The following is a 24,168-nucleotide window of genomic DNA, read 5'->3' as shown; positions in this document are numbered from 1 at the left end:
AAACTTCTGAATTTCCAAATAATATATGCACTTTTTCTTTGATTCAATAGCAATTGGCATGAGGGGATGCAATTGTTTGAAACTACTTTTGACCATGTCATGGTAATAAATATAAATGATTATGAAATGAAATTATTATTTGATTAATTGATGTTATTATGTTTGCCTAACATACTGATGTATATAATATATTATTATATTATTGTTTTTGTTGGAGTGAGATTGTAAGTAAAATCTCATGGTGAGAAGCATTAAATTAAATAGACATAATTATTCAAAAAAAGTTACAATTAAATATTTTTTTGTTTGATATTGACAGATATTTGTGGGATTATTTTGTAGGGAAATAATCCTTTATTTATTTTTTTTTCCTTCATTCCTGGGATTAATACAATTTTATCTTATTCTAATAGTTTGCATTATAAGTAACTAAATTTATCAAATAAATGTAGCTGAATAAAAGGAGGAATGATTTTCTCAAAAATGTAGTGGTGTAGAAGTATAAACAAGTAAAGTACAAGTACCTCAAAACTTTAAGTACTGTACTTGAGTAAATGTACTTAGTTACTTTCCAACTCTGAAAGCCTGATTCAATTATTTGTTTATTTGGTGTTTTTCTTCTTAATATCAAGGTAATCCAACACATTTCATATTTTTCCAGCAAGCTAAAAACATGAGAGTAAAACTGCAACAAATGTATTTAAACCTGATATTAAAAAATGCCCACAATACAAAAAAACGATGTCAGAAAACAGACATGATGTTAGCTTTCATAGTGGAGCGTTTCTTTCCCACCAGTTTTGTAATATTTGGATCTCTGCTGTTATGCGCCTGTGCGCTGCAGCCATCATGTGTCAGATGGAGTGATGAGATAATTGGCAGCACCTGGCGGAGCGCCGCTCCTCCCCACCGCACACACACACGCATCCGGCTCCGCTGTTTTTAACACTGTGCACCGGCTCCATCTCAAAACAAATATTTGGTTTTGACATGCTCGAAGTAAAATACCCAGTTTTTCTTTTATTTGTGACCACATTACTGCTGGTGAGCTGTCAAAGCGCCCAACATGCTGCTGAACAAAGTGCGTGACCCAAAATGAGTCTGACTGTGCCCGAGGCTGCTGTGTTCCGGTAATCATCAATCCTGGCTGTTTGTTTGTTGTCTTAAAATTCTTCCAGATGCGACAGGTGGCGAAAATACTGCAGCTGGCAACTTTGAAACATCCAAGTTCAGCTCAAACTCAACCAATATGACTCATTTCGCCTACGGAATTGCTGCAAATGTGGTGGTTGTGGTGATGTACGGGAGCAATTTAGTTCCTGTCAAAAGAATAGAGACAGGAGACGGTAAGCATGGAGCACTTTCTATACTCTGGAATTTAACATTATTAAATATTTTCATGTGAATATGGTGTTAAAACTGAGTCTGTGTGGACATAAATTTGAGGTCCACCAATGTTGTTTTTTTTAGGTCTGATACCGATTATTAGTACTTAATGAAACATAACCAATATTTGGAACCGATGTGCATTTAAAACAAAAATGAAAATATTTATGTCAAAATTTGGAATATAACTAAACCTTGTTAAAATACCTTTAGCAAATGTTTAATCAAAATTGAAACTTTAAAAATCCAGTGAGTAAGTAAGTATACAGCAAGTTCCCTGCAACCTTTTAAAAATAAAGTTTCATTAAAAATTTTTAAAAAAAACATGAATGAATAAATAAAGCTCCCTAAAGTGTAAGTTCCTACACTTTCTTTGCATGCATTGCAGACTGCTTTCCCTTGTGCTGGTTGAGTGTAATAGGCACACTTTTTCTTCAAATTAATTGGTGGTCAAAATAAGACAATACAGATAATCGGCAAAATGCCAAATATCGGCCCAATAATCAGCCAGGCCAATAATCTGTCTATCCCAACTCTAGAATTTCACATTATTAAATGTTTTCATGGGAAGATGTTAAATCTGAGACTTTGTGGGCATAGATGCTGATTTTCTTGTGTTGTGTTTACAGGTATGTTTTTCCAGTGGGTTTACTGTGCAGCGATATGGGTTGTATCCATGGTCGGAGACTTGATGCTTCACTCACCTAAATTCTACCCTTTTGCAATGCTTGGAGGTGTTATCTGGGCTACAGGTATTGTCTCACAAAATCAAAATTGTAAACCATGATCAGTCTTGTGTTTTTCATTTGGTTGATTGTAATTTGGTCTCTATATCAAGCATAGATGGGTCAGGCATGACGGATTTAAAACAGCTTTAAGATATTTAAAGACTCCATCTGCAGCAGTCCTTCCTTAAATGATGGTGTTGATACTGTTTCTGTGAGACATGACAAACTTTTGATGTCTGTGACAGTGTACCAATTTTGTGCCGAACTCCATTTGCCAGTTTATCAGGTACATCCAGATAAAGCAACGGGGCTGAGCAGATTACACATTTAACCAGATTTGTATGATAATAAAATTTAACATTTTCGACCTTTTCTACCAAGTTTCGAATGCCAAGAAATTTGTTTGCTGCAGTTTGTGTCACTGTGTTGTTGACATGGAGAGATTGTAGACTATTAATACTAAATTTTGCGGCCTGTAGGCCACATTTGGCAGATTCTAATTCACGATAAAGTAAATTGGTTCACATTGGGAATGCACTTTGAATGTAAATAAAATGGCAGAGTTTATACAAAATGCACGTTTGGGAAGTACTGAGCATACAACTGGATAAATCAAACATAGATTAAACAGTGCAATTTATGTGAAAGTTTGATAATGGATGTTTTGATATAGTTTTTCTGTTAAACGTGGTCCCTATCATTCACTAAACCAATATATTGCCATTTTTAATGGAGGCGTGTAGGAGAAAAACAAAGTTTTCTTCACAAATTTGAAGTAACATGGCATGACTAACTGTTTTACAAATGGTTATTTTGTGGGTAAAATATTCCTTTAATGTCTATTAACTGGCCCTGAGCCTCCCGTCATTTTGCAAAAGTGACCCCAAGCAATTTCAGTATCTCTGCTGTCCACATTTCTTTGTCACCAACTTAATCTGGCAGACAAAACCAGTCTTTCTAAAAGACATGCATGTTGCTAACTTTCTTGTCACCTACAGGTAATATAACAGTTATTCCAGTTGTTAAAGCGATTGGCATCGGTCTTGGGAGTTTACTTTGGGGCGCCTCTACATTACTGATGGGCTGGGCCAGTTCAAGGTGAGTCAGATTATTTTATGCACCTCAAAGGAATTCTCTTTCTTTTTGTAACTTTAAATAAGAGCATTCTGAGATAATCAAGCCAGTGAGGGCAGTCACTGGGTCCTAAAATAGAGATGTCACCCCACACAGGGATTGTATTAATATGTCAATATATTGGATGATAATGTCACATTGGATAATAAGAATCAGACTATCTGAGTACTGTTTGTCTTTTACAGATTTGGCTGGTTTGGGATTGAATCTGAGGATGTTTCCAGGCCGATATTAAATTACTGTGGAGCTGGTTTGTGTCTGCTCAGGTGAACTGCACATTTGGAAGTAGAATGAACAAAAAAGACATTGATGGTTTCTAGTTTTCAGTTTTGTTATGCATGACAGACATGTCTTTTGTGTTTGTTCCAGTGGCCTGATCTTTTTCTTTGTGAAGACGGACGTGGAACTGCATCCAGAGTCTGAATCGATTCCATTACTTCTTGACAGGGTGAGGGCATTGATTGGATGTTAGGTTATTTTTTCTCACCACCATTTTCCAAAAAGTCATTTCTGAAATCACACATTTGAACCATTTACCAATGTTCTCTCAAGGGCAATCAATTCCAGCTTTTTGGTTTCTCAAAGTGAGTTGTGATGACTTTGTCTTGTATGCTCTGATGGTGTCATTGTTCAGAGAGACAGCATGATTTTATATCTGGATGCTGCTCTTTTCCTGCAGAGAACAAATTCAAGCAGCTATGGACCAGGTTTGTCAGAGTTCTGGATAGATGCCATCAGACCAAAGACCAGGCGATTAATGTGAGTGCATCTCATTAGCAGTCAGTGAACACTGTGCACAGATATTGTGCTACTTACCTGTGTGAACCAATACTGTTCTTGCAAGGTAAAACCAAAGACAAGGGAAGATTTATCAAACATCGAAATGGATTAAATTATCAATAGAAACAATCTCAAGGATAGAGTATAAAATCAAATATTTAAAATGAAGCTCTAGGACAGTGATACTCAACTTATGACCTGCAGGCCAAATCTGGCCTCCGATTTGGTGCCAGGAGGCCCCCTAACCATTTTTCACAGTAAAACTAAAGTGATTCAGACAGGGAATTGACTTTGTACTTTTAGAATATATAAGGTGCAAATGTGCATAAAACAGCATCAAAATAGGGCTTGTTTATGAAAAAAGTGCCAGTGGAGGATCCCCTGCACCCCCCTCCCTAATGTCCTAAAATCCTAGAAATGCCCAAAAATTATACAAATATCCTAAAATCTTACAGATGTCTGGAAATCCTAGAAATGCCTGAAAATGTCCTAAAATTTCAGAAATGTCCTAAAATACCACAAACATCCTTAAGCCTTACAAATGTCCTAAAATCTTAGACATATTCTAAAATCCAAGAAACGTCTTAAAATTCTAGAAATATAGGGCGCCCAGTGGCTCGGTTGGTGGAGTGGGCACCCCATGTACAGAAGCTGTGTCCTTGCTGCAGCAGCCGCGGGTTCGATTCTGGCCTCAGCTCTTTGCTGCATGTCATCCCCTCTCTCTCACCCCCTTTCATGCTATGTCTGCCTATCTCTAATAAATGCAAAAGCCAAAAAAAATCTAAAAAAAAAAAAAAATCCCAGAAATCCTCTAAAATCCTCGACACATGTATGGGGCTGCTGTTACTGGCCCCTGGCCTCTAGTCATTTTGCAAAAGTGGCCCACAAGCAAAGCAGGTTGAGTATCCCCACTCTTGGCTTTCACCAGAGGCTGTTCTCATTGAAAAGCTGCTGACCAGCTGCACCGCTGATTTCCCCCCTAACAACAATCACTGCAAAGCAAATGGTAATAAAGATCATCTTGCTAGATTTTCTTTTGAAGTGAGATATGTCAAGGAAGATATTTTTTCATTTCCCGATCTGCTCCAAAGTTCATCCTGGCTGCACCAATTTCAATTATTAAACATGTTCAATATTTGCAATACAATATGTGTGAGGGGGTAACCCTGACAATCTCCCTCTGTCCTGTGGGTTTCATGCCGTATGCACTATCATATGGGATTCAGCTCCTGCTGTAACATATACTGTCCATGTTCACACTGTTTCTGATACTTCTTTTTTTAGGTAAATTTAAAAAACAGTTTTTCTAGTCCATCATCTGCCATCACGTTTCAAATCAATGGGCCACTCAACAAGCCCCAACTGATTTTGTTTTGTTTGGTTTTTTTTGGCTCCTCCTGCACTCTTCTGTCTGAAAAATAATTGTAGTAACTTCCACATCATTACATAGTGAATAGTTGTTATTGATCTATATGTTGTTGTTTTTTCACATTTGCAATAAAAATAAACAAAAAACAAAAAGAGTTAAAGTTTGGCAGCATCAACATGATTTGTTGATATATCCTGACAATGTGATAGGTTTAACTGGAAAAGCTAAAGCCCATAATCAGCCTGATTAGGAAGAAACAGGGTGTGTGAGAGAAAATCATGAATGAATTAAGCATTCAGAACTTAGTTTCATCTATATAAGGAATGCACAGTCCCTATTGTCCACCCTTAAATTCTCTGCTCGAAATAAAATGCACATATAATGCAATATTTAATTTACATAAGTATCAATCTTGCAATGACCAAACCTTGTGTTACAAATCTAACAGTGTGTCAGAAGATGTTTAAATTCCATCTATCATGCAGTGTCTCCTTATCTTCTCAGAGGCTGCGTGCTTGCTGTTCTGTCCGGTGTGCTGTACGGCTCCTCCTTTGCACCCGTCTTCTACATTAAGAGCCATTCGTCCTGCCATGACAGCATGTTCCATGGAGCCAGTGTCTATGGTATGGTTGTGTTTGATAACTGCATTTATTTTAACTTTAGGGTACTTACTTTAACTTGAAGAAGAAAAAGTAAATAAAAAAATCCTCTCAGGTTTAAAAAAAGTGTCACACTGTTCGTATATAAATATCTCTGGATGTTGCAGTGAACCAGTCTTAATATCCAGTTTCCTGAGAGACTCCTGGGTAGCTCAGGGATTAATAAAAAATTCTCTTTTCTCCTTTGTATCGCTTCAGCTCTTACGTTCATATTGGTTTTATTGACCAACGCCCGTAAAACCAAAGAAAAGCAATTTATTTAAACTTTTTTATTGCAAACCAACAGGAATCAACACAAATTGTTGTTTCAACTTCTTTTCTTGTTTCAACTTCTCCACAGACCTCGACTATGTTTTTGCCCAGTGCTCTGGCATTTTTATAGCAAGCACAGTGTACTTTGCCATCTACTGCGCTGCCATGAACAACAGGCCCAGAGTCTACTCCAGAGTCATCCTGCCAGGTAACGCACACTTTATCAGACAGTTTTGTGACATATTCATGATCTTTGGAGTCATTATTAATTTAAACTAAAACTGCCTTACAGAGATACCACTGTATTAGGTGCACCTGTGCAATCTAATGTATTCAGCACTGATGAAGGTCAATGAGGTGTTTATTTAACTCTAGGACTTTTTGAGCCATTTCACCCTATAAGTCCTCGGATAGTCAGTCATACTACTGGTTCCCAGTCAGGACCCCTGAAAGGATCCCAAAGTAGATCTGAGAGGTCACAAGATCGCTGCAAGAAGTTTCCTCTTACCAAGAATCCTTAAAGTATTATTTATTAACCAAATCTCCACCCTTATGCTCCCAAAGTATGGCATTGTATAGTGTTCCAAAAAGTGCTTTTGCAGAACATTATTATTTCATCAACATTAAATGACATTGAAAATTTGTTGTAATTAGCGTATAAGTTCTTGCATTGTGGCCTAAAGAATATTTTCTGAGGTCACAGGGACCTTTTAATCTTTGACCACTAAAATGTAAATAGGTCTTCCTTGAGTCCATTTGGATGTTTGTGCCAAATTTCTTGTTCTCAAAGTTCTTGTTATCGGGTTCACAAAAATGAGACGTACTTCAGGTCACAGTGACCTTGAAATTTAACCTTTGACCACTAAAATCTGGACAGTCCATCAATGGCTGTGGTTACACTCACACCAATTTTCCCAGATTATTCTGAATAAGACAATGTTCTGAATTTAATGAGGATCAAGTAAACAGCATATTTTCTTTAAGTATTCCGTATTAAGCCTTTTTCTAAATTGAGTTTTTTCCAATTAAGACCTGGGATATGCTGGTATTATTCAGGTTTTAATGGCATTATTTGGACATATGCGTCTCAACCTTGGATTTTATTGCAGTTTGTAACATATGGCCTCTTTTGTTTGTTTATGGTCAGCTGTGTGTTGTCATGAATACATTGTACGCAAACTAACTCAACAGTGGTTTGCAAAACTGTGAAAAAAATGCATGCAGAATAGCTCACATTTCTGGTTGGAAGAAGAAACACATGTACCCTTAAACATTTTAGAAGACTTGGATATTATCAGGTTTTCTTTCAACAAGTCCACCACCAGAAGGAAACTGTAAAAGCATCCTGTACATATGCAAAGAAGAAAAATTACAAGCTGCGGGAGCAATGGGAGCATTGGGGAAATGGAAACAGTATCTTTTTTTGGTATAAAAGCAAAAACCATAGTATTTTGTGCATCCAAGCATCCTCATTGAGTCCAAGTAGATATATGTGCCAAATTTGAGGAAACTGCCTCAAGGCATTTTTGAGATTGTATTGATGAGAGCAAGACCAACTTGAGGTCACAGTGACCTTGCATTTCAACCTTTGACCTCTAAAATCTGAACAGCTCATTGATTAGTCCAGGTGGAGGTTTGTGCCAGATTTGAGGAAATTCCTTCAAGGCCTTCTTGAGATATCGCATTCATGAGAACGGTACAGACAGGCAGACAATCTGCCATTTGTGTAAATATTCTTTTGAAAAAAGTTTATTCAAGAGCAGTAACCTGACACCATTTTTAACTTAAAAAAATACAGAACATGACAAAGAAAATAAGGCTTGGCTATTCATTTACATACAGAAATAACTTGATAAGAATGATTCATGCCAGTGATGATCAGGGAAATATGAAAGAATATTTCTTACATTTCACAAAGCTGTGCTTTTTTTGCTTGTCAAATGCTGGATACTTTATACTACATTAGGACACGAAATGAACTGTTTAAAAAGGAATTAGTGTTAGTTCAAACTCAGACTTCAACTTGTGAATGAGGCATAACAAACCAGAAGTCAAAGAGGCTGGGAGCCCTGTGACACAGGGTGTTGCAGATACAAGTTAATGCAAGCCAAGTTATAAAATCTTTTATATAACCCATTATCACGAATTTGCCTCAAAGGGCTTTAAACACATCTACAGAAACCACAAGCCGCTACCTCAGAGCTGGCATCTTGTCTATCACACTGTTCAACTCAGACAGGGAGTCTAAAAACTGAGAGACCTGGTTACAGTGTGACCACTGAACCATCATGCACCAGGGGCCACCCGAACATCTAATAATAGCTGCAGTTTGACTCCAACCAAACCAGGAAGGAGAGAATAAAATGCAGCAGTGTCTTACGCCAGGCTGCATGTGCAGACACATCCATCCAGGGGATGCTTGGAAGTGTTGATTAATGGAAAACTACCGGGGGCAAACTTGTCCTCTGCAGCTCAAAATTTGGCATGCAGTGTGGTTTCTGAATAAAGATCTTATATTTGGGTTACAGCTTGGTGGGTAAGCTGAAGAGTGGACCTTAATTTCGTAATGTGATGGGAAGCTTGACCATTGCATCCACAAAATCTTAAATTTGTCATTGGTTTGCCTAACCCTGCCTAATTGTGTGCAAGGGGTTGACAGATTATTGGTCGGACGATTACTGGGGCCAATATTTGGCATTTTTATCAACGTTTTATTTTAGTGGTAGATAATGATATTACTTGTAAAGTGCAAAGAAAGTGTCAGTCTGGGAGAAACTTTTAATTTCTAAAACCTCAGGGAGATTTCTTTTTTTATTTGTTTTTTATTTGAATTTTAACTTGACTTTATAAAAAAAAAATTGCAGGGAACTTGCTCTATTTGATGATGAGAGTTTCAGTTTTGATTAAACATTTACTAAAGGCATTTAAACTGTTTTGTACTGGAGTTTGTCATATGCCAAATAATAAAGTGACACAAAGATTTTTGTTTTTATTGTAAATGCATATCAGTGCCAAATATTGGTCTCATTAACTACTAATAATCGGTATCAACCCTGAAAAAAACAATCTCAGTCGACCCTTACTGTGCATATGTAAAACCTAAAAAAAATGCCTAAATTTAGTTCCTGTCACCTCTTGTTTTTCTGCTATACATACATTTGTTGTGAACTCTACTTTTTATCCTGTTTTTCATCTGCACTATATTTGACTCAAGCACGTGCACTCTCCGCTTACTCCACAGGTCTATTTGCTGGAACCATGTGGGCACTGGGCACATACAGCTGGTTCCTGGCCAATAACTACCTGAGTGCAGTCATCACTTTTCCTATTGTCACTGCAGTAAGTGCAACTTAGTGGGACTGTCACCATTTGTTGGCCTCTGGACTGAGCAGTGTGCTGATCAGTTTAAATCAAGTACAAACACTCAATCATTAGTCTTTTTCAGAGATTTTAATTATGTTTAACATGTCATTATCCCTGAATAGGCTGATGAAACTCATTAGAGACACTCAGAACTCCAGCAGCAGACCTAAGCTTGATTACTGGGTCAGTTCAGACATTATTTTTCACATCTAACATATTGTTATCCAGTGATACAAGCATGATTTTTCTGTTGAGATTCAAAGCAGGAGGTAATTAAAAATAATCAATAGTCCAATACTATTCTAATATTTCCCATATTTAATGGAAGTGTAGCCGGACTTATTGTCTGATGGATAAAGCAGCTCATGGACCTGGGTGGGTTGAAGTCCCATCTTGCATCTCATATTCCCTCACACTGTTATGTTTTCACGAATGCTTTTTCATGTTTTAAAAGGGCCTGATAATAGAAAGAATGTAGTGTGGTTCAGGCAAACACTATTAAATATCAGAGCTACCTATGGCAACTCTTATGAAATGACTTTGTATCATATTTGCTAAAATTGTCACTATAGTCTGAAAAAAGTATAAAAAAAAAAAAAAGATGTCCTTCCTCCTCGACCTCCAGCCTTTAATGGCAAAAAATACCTGATCAGGGTCTGATTAGATGCAGATTGCAATCATTTTCCTTCACATGCAGTAAATCCATTAGAAGTGTAAAGGCAATAGAGTAAGCAGAGGAACATGATTTTTTCCACAGATTTCTCTTTGCTCCCTCTGCAGTGTTGTGAATAATGTGACAGCAAATATGAAAAGTTATTTTATCATAAAAGTTACCAACTACAACTTTAATCTAACATGACTGTTTATATGAGCCCCCAGAAGAGCTTTAGATGTTTTCCTTGTTATCCTAATCCCTCACAAAAGCAATGCAAACTGTCCCAATTAAAGGTATTGGACAGACTCAAAGAAAAAGATCTATTAATGGCTGTTAGGACAATATAGACAGTTAACAGATAACAATTCGAACTATCAATGAATGCACATTAGAATGTAGGTCATGTGTATGTAAAGCGCAACTGAAAAAAAACAACAAAAAACCCCCAACTTGCAGTCACGTTAGCCCATTTTTGGATCTTAGCTCATTGGCAAATGTAAAAAAAATAAACAAATAAATAAAAATTGAGTATCAATAAGTAATGTGTAAGATTTAAAAGTCACAATTTACTTTTTGTTCTTTTTCTTTGTAGGGATATGGTCTGGTTGCAGCACTGTGGGGATCTTTGGTGTTCAAAGAGATTAAGGTAAGGAGAACGACACTGATTGTGATCAATAATCTCGATCGACGCAATTCTTTGGTTGTAAACTTGCTCTAATACATGTCAGACTCACTAAGGGAGAGTTCAGCCACACAGTTAACTATGGGAAACATGACCTTATCCAAATGAAGGGTTAGCTGCTGAAACTACTGTCCAGATGAATTTGAAATGAAAAGGATGAAATCTGCGGCGGCTAACAAGAGCAAACGGGCTATAACAGCCCGAAACATTTAAATTAAGAGACATGCTGCAAATGATGCCAATGTATATGTAAATGCAAAACCAGTACAACAGAGTCATGCTACAAAAGAAAAAGAGTGCTGCAGAAAGCTGAAACAAACACATTAACAAACATACTGCAAAAACAGACACTGCTGCAGCTTCTTAAACAATGTGAAGTATAAATAACACAAACCTTAAAATCAAATTCAATACTGCATATCCAGTCAACAAAACAGAAGTTCTCCAGGCTTCTCGGGGGGAGCGCTACGAGGAAGAGTGCGATTTTTCGCAGCGAGAGACGACTGTTTTTCTCTTTTTTTGAGGTGGAAAGAAAAGTGGAGTAAAGAGAAAACATTTAAAGGTACGTAATCTTTTTACAGTTGACTATTTCTTTAACAAACAGATTAACATAGCTAGCATTAGCATGGTTCTACTTAGTGATCCACCTAAGCTTGGAGCACTTCCATTATGTTGACTGGATAACATGCTACATATATTTATAATGGCATATTTAGTGATTTGTGTTTTTTTTATTATTATAAATAATAATAACAATAATAGAATCTACAGCAATGCAGTAGTAGTTTCTTTGATTAGACCCAGGGACATTTTACATAATAAAAAAACAAAACTAAACAACATACAAAAAGAGAAAAATACAAACCTGAAAAGTAATTAAAAGCTACATGTTTGCTGAGGTGACAGTTGCGTGAGGTTGTAGGCCTTGAACACATTGGTTTTGAGGAATTAACTCTGTATTGTTTCCTTATTTGCTGGTTAATGTATTTGAATTCTGCAGCATTTGGCATTTACAGTATGTCCCCGTTGTGTTGTTTTACATTTTTAAATTGGCATTCCCTTTGAAGCTGCAGCACATTTCTCCTAATGGAAATTTTTTGGGCCTTGGTCGCATGTTTGCCCTTGCCTGCCCTGACATTTTGAGCATAAGCATAGCTGATGTTAAACACTTGTTTTTGTTTCTCTTCATCAGGGGTTGGGCAACTGCTTAATCTTCTTCTTGGCCTCCTGCGTCGTGGTGACCGGGTCCTTGCTGACTGCCATCTCAAAGCTATAAAAATGCAGAAGGCTGAGTGAAAACATCTAGTAATTAATGATAATATACACATATCTACTAAAAAATGTCCTTGGTTTTATAAAACTCTTTGAACCCACATTTGAATAAACCAGATTACATGATGGTTGAGCTGAATGTGAAGTTTTCCTTGTTAAATCTGGGAAAGTGTCATTTTGAAGCAGCAGTGTTTGTACTCAAACATTTGGTGGCAGTGTCTTCCAGGAATGACCCTCATGCTTTCTGGTAGGTTCAAAGGGGAAGTTTGCTGTTGAACTATGTATGTTGTTTAAAATGTATTTGCTGTTAAACAAGTTTTGTCACATTTTGTCTTTTGTTCAGTTGCTACTCACCCAATACCCACATGACATGTTTACACATCGCTCACAAGCCAGCATTTGTTTTAGAGAGCCTGTCCTACCAAGATAATGCACATTATTATTTATTACTGACATGGTGGTTGTTTGTCACTGTTTTTTTTCTTTGTGGAAAGTATGACAATATGAGTCACTTCACACATGTTGCTATCAAAAAATGCACAATACTGACACATACTTATGAACCCATGCTGCTTAAAAAATGATATTTATTTGCCACATACAGGAATCTATACATTTATGTATTTTGCTCAATACAGGTGATTTTCATGCAGCTCATGTCTGGTATCCCTGTGGAGCTCACTTTGTGTGTAGTGTTGTGACATTAAAGCAGTTTTCTCTTGAATAATTGATTTCTGTGTTTGCTAATGAATGAAAATAGATGGCATAGAAGTGTCCTCTCTGAATAAATATGTGGAGTTAATTTCAAATATGTAGGAGGTGGAGGAGGTTTTGTTACTGTATGTTACACAAGTAGGACTAAATATTACAGAAAACATTCTTTAAAATGGTTATTGAAGGGATACTTCACCAATTTTTAACTAGCTTTGTATCAAAACAATGTGATTAGCATGTGAGAATGAACTGTGGTAAACCTCTTAGTAGTGTCTAACATGCCCCCACCCCCAAATGTCATAATTTATGTCACTGGCACACAGCTAAATAAAGTAATGTACGGCATATGGCAGTGTTTTGCTGGCTCTCAGGCGGTTGTTTGTCCTAAAAGTTGTACTTTTGCATTTTCATATTAGCCACCACCTATGCTGCCACTGCAAACAAAGAGCTGGATCAAGAGACATACCTCCCTCTCTGGCGTGCTCTCAAACTCGGACCGAAATCCGATCAAATGCTAAAACTAGGCAGTGCTGATCGAATAGAAATCAAGATTGTTACTGCACTGCCAATTTCTCTTTTGAATTGTTTTCAGAAATATATTTTTACAATATGTTTAGTTATAGTAGTTTGCAGACAGGAAGTGCAGGGCACCATCCTGGTTTCTGCACAGTGAAAACTGTGAAACAGTGAAAAAACTGTAATACTAAAGAGAGCTGATCAAATATAAACCAATATTCTGCTACTGATTTGTCTAGTTTTTGCCTCATAGGTTTTCAGAAATATGTTTTAGCTTACCGTTAAACTGAATGCAAGATCGCCGGCTGCCATTGTTTTACTTGGACCAGTCCGTGTTTGATGTCACCCATCAGCCGGAGTGTTTATTGATCTGCTGTGGTGCGCTGCATTCTGATAGTTGTAGATTTTCTACCTAGTGAGCAAAAGCGTCATTTTTTCAATTTACTTTGATCATGTTGCACCGATTTCAAATGTGTCTTTCTATTACAGAGACGATGGAGATTTATGTGAGGACTCTTTATAGCGATGAAATACCTCTTTACTAAAGAGATGCTTGATACTGATATGATGCTGATGCTTGGTCTGCAGGCCATCAGTAGCATTGATCTTTTATTACAGCAGTTGTTCAGTTAGTTAAAATGTTCATGACAGCACTTTGAAAACCAAAGCTTATAGGCCTCAGTCTTCACAGACGGAAAAAGACCTGAATAATTAAGAGATGCCACTGCTGATTGAATAACTCACATTCATATTTAATTTATTACAGCTGAAGTAATGCATAGGTCAGATTTATGTTGTAACAGAAAAGCCACTCTGTAGAACTTGATAGTCTCTCTGATAGAAATTCACACAGCTCAGATAAATGGTGTGTTCTGGATATTGTTCAATGGCTGAGATCAAAGTGTTGGAGGGATACTTTGCTGATTTTTAACCATCTTTGTATTTTAACAGTGTGAGTAGTATGAGTAGTGTAAATGAACTGTGATAAAGTTCACTCCATCTTATCAGCGGCCAGATTTCCCCGCAAAAATCTGCTCAATGATGCATTTCACAAACTCACTCCAATCAAACAGTAAAACTAGACCTGCTGTTAAAATATAACCCAAGATTCTTTTATTGTATTTCCTATTTTTTGCATAAAATGTTTTAAGAAATATATTTTTAAGCTGTAGTACGAGAATTTGTGAACAGGAAGTTGGCACCATACTTTTTCCTGTATTGTAAAAATGGAGAAAATATTGAAAACAAATCGTGAAACTTAACAGTGCTGATCAAAAATGCATCCATTTTTTGCCTAAAATGTTTTTTAGGAGCATATTTTAATTTGCCGTTTAATTCAATATTGTTTGTTACCGACTGGCCACCATATTGGTCCCTGAAGAAAAAAGTTTCATCACCTCGCCCACCAGTAGGAGCATTTAGTGGTCTGGTGCAGTGCATTCTGTTAGTTGTAGGTTTTCTACCCGTTGAGCAGATTTCAAAAGTATTTATATATTATAATAGAGTCTTTATACTGCAGAGAAATCCCAATTTTATAAAAAAGACCATCTTTTCAGCAGTGAAATACTTCTTAAAGATGATGAGAACTTTAGTTTAGAGACTTGAAACTGCACAATGTCATGTATAGAGTACATTTATTCAGGACTTCTTAGCAGCTTTTAGATTTAGCTTATTGCAGTTATTAGTATTTGGAGGTATGGCTCTGTTCTGGGGACCCTCCTACAATTTTGGCAAATGGGGACCCTCCTAAAATTTTGGCAAATGCCAAAATTGTAAATGAGGTTGACTTGTGGTTACTTTTGTCATAATTATTGGCCTTTTTTTTTTTTTTAATGAAAAGCCAAATTATTAATCATCTTATATTTCAGAATGTGTCGTCTTTCAGCAACTTGGCATGTTAGCTCTGTTAAACTGTTCACACAGGGACGGAATATCACAATCTGGTAATGAAAGTGGAAGTTATGTAGCCTAAAGGTTTTGTGAAAGCAATATTAATAACCTGAATGGCTATGAATGGTTTTTAAGACCTTGCAATGGGAATCTAAATTTGGGAAACTACTGGAACTACTTTTGCCCTCATATTGACCCAGCATTTCTGAGCAATTGCCCTTTTTATAGACTACATTTTGGCATTTATGCTTCAGTAGAGAGGTCACAGTGAAAAGAGACAGACATAATAAAAATGTGAGATGACACAAGTTGCCTGGATAAGACAGGTTTCCACAGGCGGAGGTGACATTTAGCTCAACATTTTCCCTAAACATTATGCCTTTGTTTGTCTCTTTCATTATTCTTTATTTTCCAAAACTTTAGAGATGCTCCTTCTTTGCTCGAGGCAGAAGATACAATTTCTGTAGTGAATGGGCCCAGAAGAACATTTTGATCCCTGATGCCTATCCTGAATTAAAGAATAAAACCTGAGGCTCTATTTCTTTGTTTTTTAACATGGCTCCAATAAATGGAACCACGGTCAAAGTTTTTTGTTTAATTTAGTGCAAACTTCTAGGATGTTTAGCATTACAAAAAGTATTTAGTGCTGCCTTAAGATCATTAGTGGGAGTTGGAGCAGTCACAGTTGTAGAACATCAAATCACGTTAAAAAATCAGTTTACCATTTGTGAACCATTACTGTATCACCATAACTGTGTTGAACTTGGCCGCCAGCTGTGTTTTAAACAAGAAGAAGCACAGTCATTCTAACTCGCCACCAGTGTCATTAGACATTGATATTTGGTTAAATTCCGGCTGTGACGTTGGGTTTAATGTCAAGATTAAGTCTAATGCCAGCATCAGTTTGACATAGAATATTGATGAGAGATTAACATTTTGTTAGTTTTAAGTTGTGTTGCTAAGTAACCACAATCCAAATGTCTCATGCCAACGTCATCTTGATATGTAACAACATTCAGTTCTAAGTAATGGAGAGCCAAAGCCCTACTTCTGCAAAATGTTATGATGTTGGAGTCAGAGTCAAACGTTCTTCTAATATCATGTCACTGAAGGAAATGTTGGCAGTGTAGGTTTATGCAAACCACGGATATATTACATTTGTACGGTTCATACGTATCATAGTAATTTTTCTAAAGTGACATATCGCTATAGATTACGTGTATATGAGCTATGATGTCAAAAAGTCTTAGTTTCCATGTTGGGAAGTCTTTCTTCAGATGTTGTTGTGTTCATGTGCTTTGAAGTCGTGAAATGGGAACAACATGGAAGCTACAGAGATGGGTTGCATTTTAATGCTAAGAGCGTTTAAACAAGACATTGATGGCTGTTTCCAGTTTTCTCACGACCACAAAGAGTAAAGGAAAAGGCGAGCCATGATTTTAAAGATATGTATTTCATTCACGAAAACGTATGCCCATTAAAAACAGCAGGAGATATTAGATATGCCTTCTTTAAAAATTTATATTTAATACATGAATTAATAAAAAAGGTCTCTTACTATTGACCAAGCATTGACTTTTGCCTGCCATGTTATGCATGACATCAAGTCGGCAACTGGTGTTATAAAATTATCTTAGAATGAAGTAGTTTTTCCAGCATGAGAGGCTGTTCATGTAAATTTTTCCAGACACATCATCTGCATTTCCAGATGTGATTTTTGCACCAAAAACCAGGTATTTTAAGCCAAAACATGATCTTTTCTTAACCATAACTCGGTTGTTTTTGTGCTAAAACATAACCACATTTTAACCATGGTGTAGTTGAAACGTACAATTTAAATATATCCAAGATATATACATTTTTCCTCTTTCTGGTTTGCAGAAACGGGTAGTGCTAATCATCATTCTGCCAATTAGGTTGAAAAGAAACAGTCGTCTGAACTGCAGCTGAGAGAGTGCACATCTCAAAAAAAGTTTAATTTCTGCAGATGAGGACTTGTGAGTTCAGGGCTGTTATCGTTATTTCCATTCATCGAATTCAATCTAGAATCCAAATGAACCCATGAAGATGTTCCAGGCAGCTTGTGTAATTCATTACAAAACACTTTTTAATCTTCATAAGGGACTGACTGACTGACTGACTGACCTGACTCTCCTCAACTGTTCAGTGGATAATTGAAATTTGCAAGTAAGGTGAAAGTGCAAAATATGAAGTGGGAAATCAGACTTTACTTTAAAATCCCTCTTTGATTGGAAAATTTTCTCAGGCTTTATGATCAAAATATGTCAGGACCTGGAATTTCTAAAGTTTTTGTCAAGTGTGATATCTAATGCCTCACCTTCACTTTTGAGGTCCATTCAACGTTAAAGCCAAATTGTGCTCCTCCTGAGGCATGAAATGAAAACACACTCGCTAAGTAAGAACTGGAGCAGTGTTTGTCATGCTCCGTGACTTTTTAGTGAAGCACTTTAAGTTGAAAAGAAAATTTACCATAATGGTGCTATCCTCTACAGCAGGATTATCACACGGACAGAATCCTATCCCTTTAGTGATGTTAATCTTGGATTCACACAGTGGCAGTAAAAGGTTTTGTCGGCTTGTTAAGGCACCTTCGTTTTTATACACACATTAGACGTGCAGTGTATGTATGATGCAAGATGGAGCAGATGTTGGAGGTGCAACAGGGAACAATTTTGGCTTTGATGTTTTAAAATCAGCAGTTTGGGTACCTGAAAAAATAATCATACTAAAAAGAAAAATATAAATTAATTAAAAAAATAAATTCAGTTTTACATTAAAATGCAACTTTAAAAAAACTGCCCTGCCTGCACTTAACTGTGTATTAAGGTCATTTTAAAAACATGTTTAAGACTTCTTTTTTTCTGAAATATATCTAGATACATATTTAGAGGAAAAACATCTTTTTTTGTGCATTGTTTTTTTTTATTGCTTTTTACTTAAGTACAATTTCAACACAGGATTTTTACTTGTAACAGAGTAATCCAACAGGATGGTATTAGTACTTTTACTTAAGTACTTCATACATGTACGAATTTTGGTACGTTGCTTTTGCATGAAAATAAACAACTATATGTGTGAGAACAGACTGAATGCATAAAATGTCTCATTATGCCTTCAACACAAAATGTTCTGTCTTTGTGTGGTTAAATTATCCACTTGAATTTGAACAGAATTGTGTTTTTGTCTCCAAAAAAATTCTGGGGACATTAGAAAGAACCTCATTTATACCTTTCTGTGTGGTTCATAGTCTTTGCACATTTTCTCTCTCAGAGTCTTATTATCTTAACATTTCATTTGTCAACTAATGACTGGTCCAAGGCTTCGCTCCAATTGGAGTCAATGATCATTCATTTACAAAGAACATTATTAGGAGTGGAGGGCACAATCTAATCTTGCTTTTGTGCATCTGTCATGTCCACCAGTGCAGCAGAAGTAAAAGGAGTTCAGGGATGCAACAATAGCTTTGCAAGGAAGAAGAAACCTGGACTGACAGCGTGGTAGTGTTTCGTCCTCTGGCATTTAAAAAATCAAATAAAGCCACATAACCACATAAAGCGGCTGTTAAGAAATCAAATGTTAATGGAAAGTCATAAATTTCATAGCTTGTGTTGATACAGACTACGTGTCAAGGGCTGTTATAGAACCACACCGTTATCTAAGCATTTAAAAAAATAATAGTTTCTGAAAACAAACAAACAAAAAAAACATTCAAACCTGGGCAAATTGGCTTGATATCTTTCAGAAACACTGGAAGAAAGTAATGTGCAACTTTCAAAGAAATTACCCAAAAAATATCAATAAATAAGTAAAAAGTAACAAAAAAATGGGAAAGTAGAACATACAAATATGGAAATTAGCTAAAAATATGCTTAAATTAAATCAATTCTCTAAAATAATTTTAAATATATAATTATGTTCATTCGAAATATGGTTCTCTTGAAATTTCCCTAACTTAAAAAAAATGTTCTGAATTTTTTTTAATCTTTTTAATCTTTGCAGTATATTTCTTGCCAAAGCTCATTGCCTTTTTCCCCCATGTTTTTAAAAAGGGGGGGGGTCAGATTTCAAAGAATCAAATACTTGTGAAAGGCATCTGAATGCAGCAAAAGGAAAGTGATTCAGGTTTCAAAGGGTTAAACTCTTAAACACACCTTGGTACAGCATGTGTAGGAACATTTTAACATACATTGTCTGTCTATCAAGGTCAGTCAGCTTGAACCTATTTTATACCATATAATACTGGAAAGTATGTTCGGAGTTTCACTTCTGCTCTTCTATCACATGGATTACTACTTGGTATCTGATATAAAGTAAACTGCAGATTTACGGCTAAAATAAATCCATCACGGCGATAGGCAGGTTTACTGTATGAGAAACTTGAGCTCAGGATTTAGATGTCATTCATTTAGACCTCATGGGTCTCAGTGTCCAGATAAACCAGTCTACCTTTGACAAAATGTCTTCAAAGGCTTAAAGCTGCATCAGACCAAAGGTTTAATTTTAGTGGAGTGGTTTTAAAAGATGAAAGGATCAGAGTTTTATTATTATGAATGGCTATGCTGACACCCAAAAATCCCCGACCCCCGAGCCTCTGTAGGCTACACAGGACAAAATGAAATAACAGCGACCCATTGAGTTAAGATGAAAAGCCATGACATTTGAATGACATTTGACGTGGCACTATCCATTCATTCAGTGTGTCTGAAACCGTAAGCTGTAAAGCTATAGAAACTAAAGCCTCCATTATCAATATTTCTCCAAATGTAATGATGTGTAGGAGTCTGTAACACCATCATGATCCAAATATTGTAATATAGTCATCTAAGCCAGTTTAAAGCTGTGATAGTTGTGCAACTGTGGAAAATCTTGTCTTGTCTAGTGTTTCTATCAGTGTTTAAATGGCTGCTTTCATTGTTTCTGATATTGAAGTAAAGACTGGAAACATAGTTAACAACTGTTGAGGTGTATCTGACCAAAATGTTTTGCAATTATCATCATGGAAACCAGTGAACAGAGTGGATTATTTTTCTAATGAAAGATAATCTTTGGTCTTTAATTCCAGTTCTCATCACACAGGTGTCTTATGTTGCTCTAAATGCAGCGATGAATCACAGGGACATATCAGCCATCACTGAAGTGATAAAATAGTTTCGTCAAAATGAAAATGCAGCTAAAACTGCCATCGTCTTTTCAGTGATGCAAATTATCTCTCTTTTTATTCTATTAGAAGCTCTATTTTGTTGGTCAGAATAGCAAGAAAGTCATGCTGGTTTGTATACTGCAAAATGTGACTGGAAATAGTACATACATCCTGGTATTTCTGGTATTCTGCACTTGGCATACTATGTATTGGGACATACTAATTCTTTTTCTGGCACACTAAATAAAATGGTTGTATGGTTAAAGTTAGCTCATTCTCACGCCAAACTTGTCAAATACATCCGGTCTGTCAGTGCATTCAGGGTATGAGCATGACGGCAAAAGCCACCTTCAACGTCCAACCGAAATGCGGCTGGAGAGCTTCAGATGAGAACGCAAACATTGGAGGACAGCGTCAGGTAACAATGCTGCCGGTAAAGTAAGAGTAGTATGCGCTTATAGGGCAGGTGGGTCCAGCAAAAAAACAGTTTCGGTGGCAGGATTTCAGAGTTTGCTTTCCATGTGGAAGTGATATTTTGTTCCTACACCTTGTCATGTGCCTTTTTTGCCTAAACCTAACTAATCATGACTTTGTTGCCTAATCCTAACCATCGTGACAATCGAAATAAACATGCACAATTTTTAGTGCTCTGTTAATGATTATAAATGACGGTGATCACTCCATTTATTGACATTTCTCTATTTGAATTACTTTTCTAATTGTTGACGAAGCTTACTTTCATTGATACTTTTACAGTTGATTGGGATTGCTTTTAATCAAGTTTGGCTGTGTGTTGCTATGATGTCCTTTATGCCTGTTTATTGTATTTTTAAATTGTTTTGTATTGCTAACTGCAGGTCAAATTTCCCTTTGAGTGACAAACAAAGCTAAGAACTGAAGTAAACTGAACAGCCCGTGTCGGTTGCCATGTGCTGTTGTGTATACATAAGGACGATGCTGCTTAATCCCACCATGTGCATTTGTTGTCACACCACCATGACGAATGGCATCCCTGAGCGCGAACACTGACACAATAGGACACCCTAAATATCATAAGTAGACACAGTCCGTGGCTCCCCTGTCCGTGGTTAACCTGATGGAAATAAACATTGTTTTCTCATCACCAGCTGGGTCATGCTCATACATTGTGTGCGTCATTCATGATAATTGCAGTGCAGCAGTAATTTGACTTCAATAAGGACACTGACATGCAAGGCCAGCTCTGTGCTGCTGCTCTGTAAATAACACATCACACTGAGCCTCCTGGTAGGTCACCTGCGGGCAAACTCCAAAAAGCTGCAGAAGCTTCCTGTTTAAAGGAAGAAAGCAATTGCATTTCCATTGATATTTTCAGAGTCTTAATTAAAGAGCACATTACCTGCCCCTGCATTACCTTCAAGCTTTTAATATTCACTGTATTATGACCTTTGTGATTTTACAGCCCTTTTAGCATACATATTGCCAGTGGTTAATTATACCCACAGGGAGTGTTCCCCTTTGTGGGAAATGCTAGCCATTCTTTTCAGGTCACCACAGGACTTCAAGATGCTGCTAAATCTACTGCTGAGGATGCCTCGATGGAAACGATACAGAGGGTTTCATTAAATCGTTATTGTTCTATTTCTCTCCCATCACATCATGCTCTCTTCCCTAATTTTGCCCCTGTAGAGGTTCTTAACAGCTTCATATTAGGCCCATTATGTGGATAGGATATTATGTCTGAAACTGGAGTTTTCGTTTGTGGATCCATGTGGACTTATATTTGCTCAGCACATAGTCTGGTGGGTCATTTTGTGTTATCAGGATGATACTAAGTGCAGGGCCATTTCCCTAGATCCTTTTATGGTTTAGAGTAGAAATAATTAGAGTCCTGCTCACAAAGAAATGCAATTTTATTTTTCCATATTTGGAAAGTATCAGCAGGTAACATTGTGAGAAACACTAACTGGATGACCTTGGTCAAAACTGTCTTAATATCAACATTTCATCGAGCCTCTCTGGGACATTGGACCTGCAGGAAGAGGGCAATGTGTCATTGCTCAGTGTAATTGGACTGCAGTACTTATAAAATGCTTTTGTATAAATCAGGACAAGGAGAGTGGTATTTTCAGTCATGAACAGACTTTATCTAATCTCTGTTTCCAGGGAAATGCTCCCAGCATGACGATATTAGACTACAGAAAAAGAGAGATGGGATATTTGCCTAAAAGTAATAGAGCTAAGAAAATTGTTTGTTACAGAGCTTAACCCTCCTGTACATAATAGCACCAGCTGTTAGCACAGTGATAACAACTTTTCCATTTGTGGTTTGAATAAGAAACCACAGAGAATATAACAGAGACTTTCTCTGCAAGTCTTTTATTTTCCTGAACAAAACCTTATACCAAACCTTGCGTTAGACTATTTGTAAAACAACAACTGCTTGGGCTGCTTTGTCTTTTCTTCTAAAGCTTTAAGTGCAGCTGAAGGTGTTCACAGTTCCAGCAGTATGCCAGTTTTAAGATGAAAAGCAACAGTTATCATACTGTGTACATTTGTTTCACCACAGTATTGAGAAAAAACACAACTGGACAGAAATTCTCACCTATTATTCATTTTCAAAAGGAAGACTGTTTACACATACTTCCATCAAAGAATCAGCTTCAAGTTTGGATTATACTCATAAAACTTTTGTTTAACTCAGAAACCCCTTCCATTTTTAATCCTTTAAGTTTGAATGTAACCGCAATATTATCTAAGGTGATTATTGCACCGTTAAACCTCTTACAGCTGCTCACATCATATGAGTTGGTGAGAAAATAACCTCAATTATTTTTATTAAATTGCTTTTTTGAGCTTTTGATCATATCCAGCTTGATCTAGACCCTTTGTGTCACATTCTGATGCTTTGGTCAAAGATTTATGCTTTTGCATTGTATTTTGTCGCAGTGGGTCTACGATTAGGTTTAGGCAACAAAACTGTCTGGTTAGAGACTGGAAACACAAATCATGTGACTAACAACTCACAAGACAAAATATGCAAAAAATGCGAAATGCGAAAATGCGACAAAAACATGCCCACAGGAAGTGTCCTGGGCGTTAAAGCCAATGTATCTTATGGCTAAACAGTGGCATTACATCTTCAATGTTTTGCCCTGTGGCCCAAAAATACTTTACCCCAAAGATTCCCATGGCAAAAGAGACGTATATTGATCAGTGGATACATTTTGGAGCTTTACAACTGTCATGGAATGACTCTTGTCTATCAGATTTGATCCATTTAGTCCAATAGCATTTTGTAAGTCTAGAAGAGCCGCATGATTTAATTAGTTAGTCCCATTTAAGTTAGCAGAGGGCTAAACCAGAAGTTAGCTGGCCACACATTTAGGAAGCAGTGCTGATCATCTGGGCAATCCCCAGCAGTTGAACTTTTTTGGCTTTATGTGCCACTGGACAACTTTCATAGCAATGAATGAGGCCCTGCCTCTTAACTGTATCCAATAATTTTGATACATCTATGGACACAAACGCCAGTCTGGTGGGTCAAAGTCCTGTGCTTGTTGGACCCCCTTTACCTCCCCTTCCATCCGCCCTAAGCAGACTTTCTTTCTCACTCTTTATACCACAT

General features: G+C 36.8%; 1 protein-coding gene across 2 annotated transcripts; it reads left to right on the top strand.

Annotated features, from left to right (window-relative positions):
• The first annotated feature begins 850 nt into the window (after positions 1-850).
• On the top strand, positions 851-13,007 carry tmem144b (transmembrane protein 144b). Of its 2 annotated transcripts, none has more exons than XM_088080829.1 (12): positions 851-1,081; positions 1,179-1,346; positions 2,016-2,138; positions 3,113-3,212; positions 3,434-3,514; positions 3,618-3,696; positions 3,928-4,007; positions 5,902-6,020; positions 6,397-6,516; positions 9,550-9,647; positions 10,919-10,972; positions 11,434-11,566. In XM_088080829.1, exons 1-12 carry the CDS (start codon positions 991-993, stop codon positions 11,551-11,553), a joined length of 1,233 nt encoding a protein of 410 aa, XP_087936955.1. In that variant the 5' UTR covers positions 851-990; the 3' UTR covers positions 11,554-11,566. The 2 variants fall into 2 exon arrangements, with proteins under 2 accessions (XP_087936955.1, XP_042349615.1); XM_042493681.2 differs by lacking the exon at positions 11,434-11,566 and adding an exon at positions 12,201-13,007 and having other exon boundaries at positions 852-1,081.
• Positions 13,008-24,168: the final 11,161 nt, after the last annotated feature.

The sequence above is a fragment of the Plectropomus leopardus genome, chromosome 8 (genome assembly GCF_026936395.1).
Source record: "Plectropomus leopardus strain MGB_pleo_1.0 chromosome 8, ASM2693639v1, whole genome shotgun sequence".
NCBI lineage: Eukaryota > Metazoa > Chordata > Actinopteri > Perciformes > Serranidae > Plectropomus > Plectropomus leopardus.
Note: the sequence above shows the minus strand (reverse complement) of the source record. Positions and strands in the feature narration are given on the sequence as shown.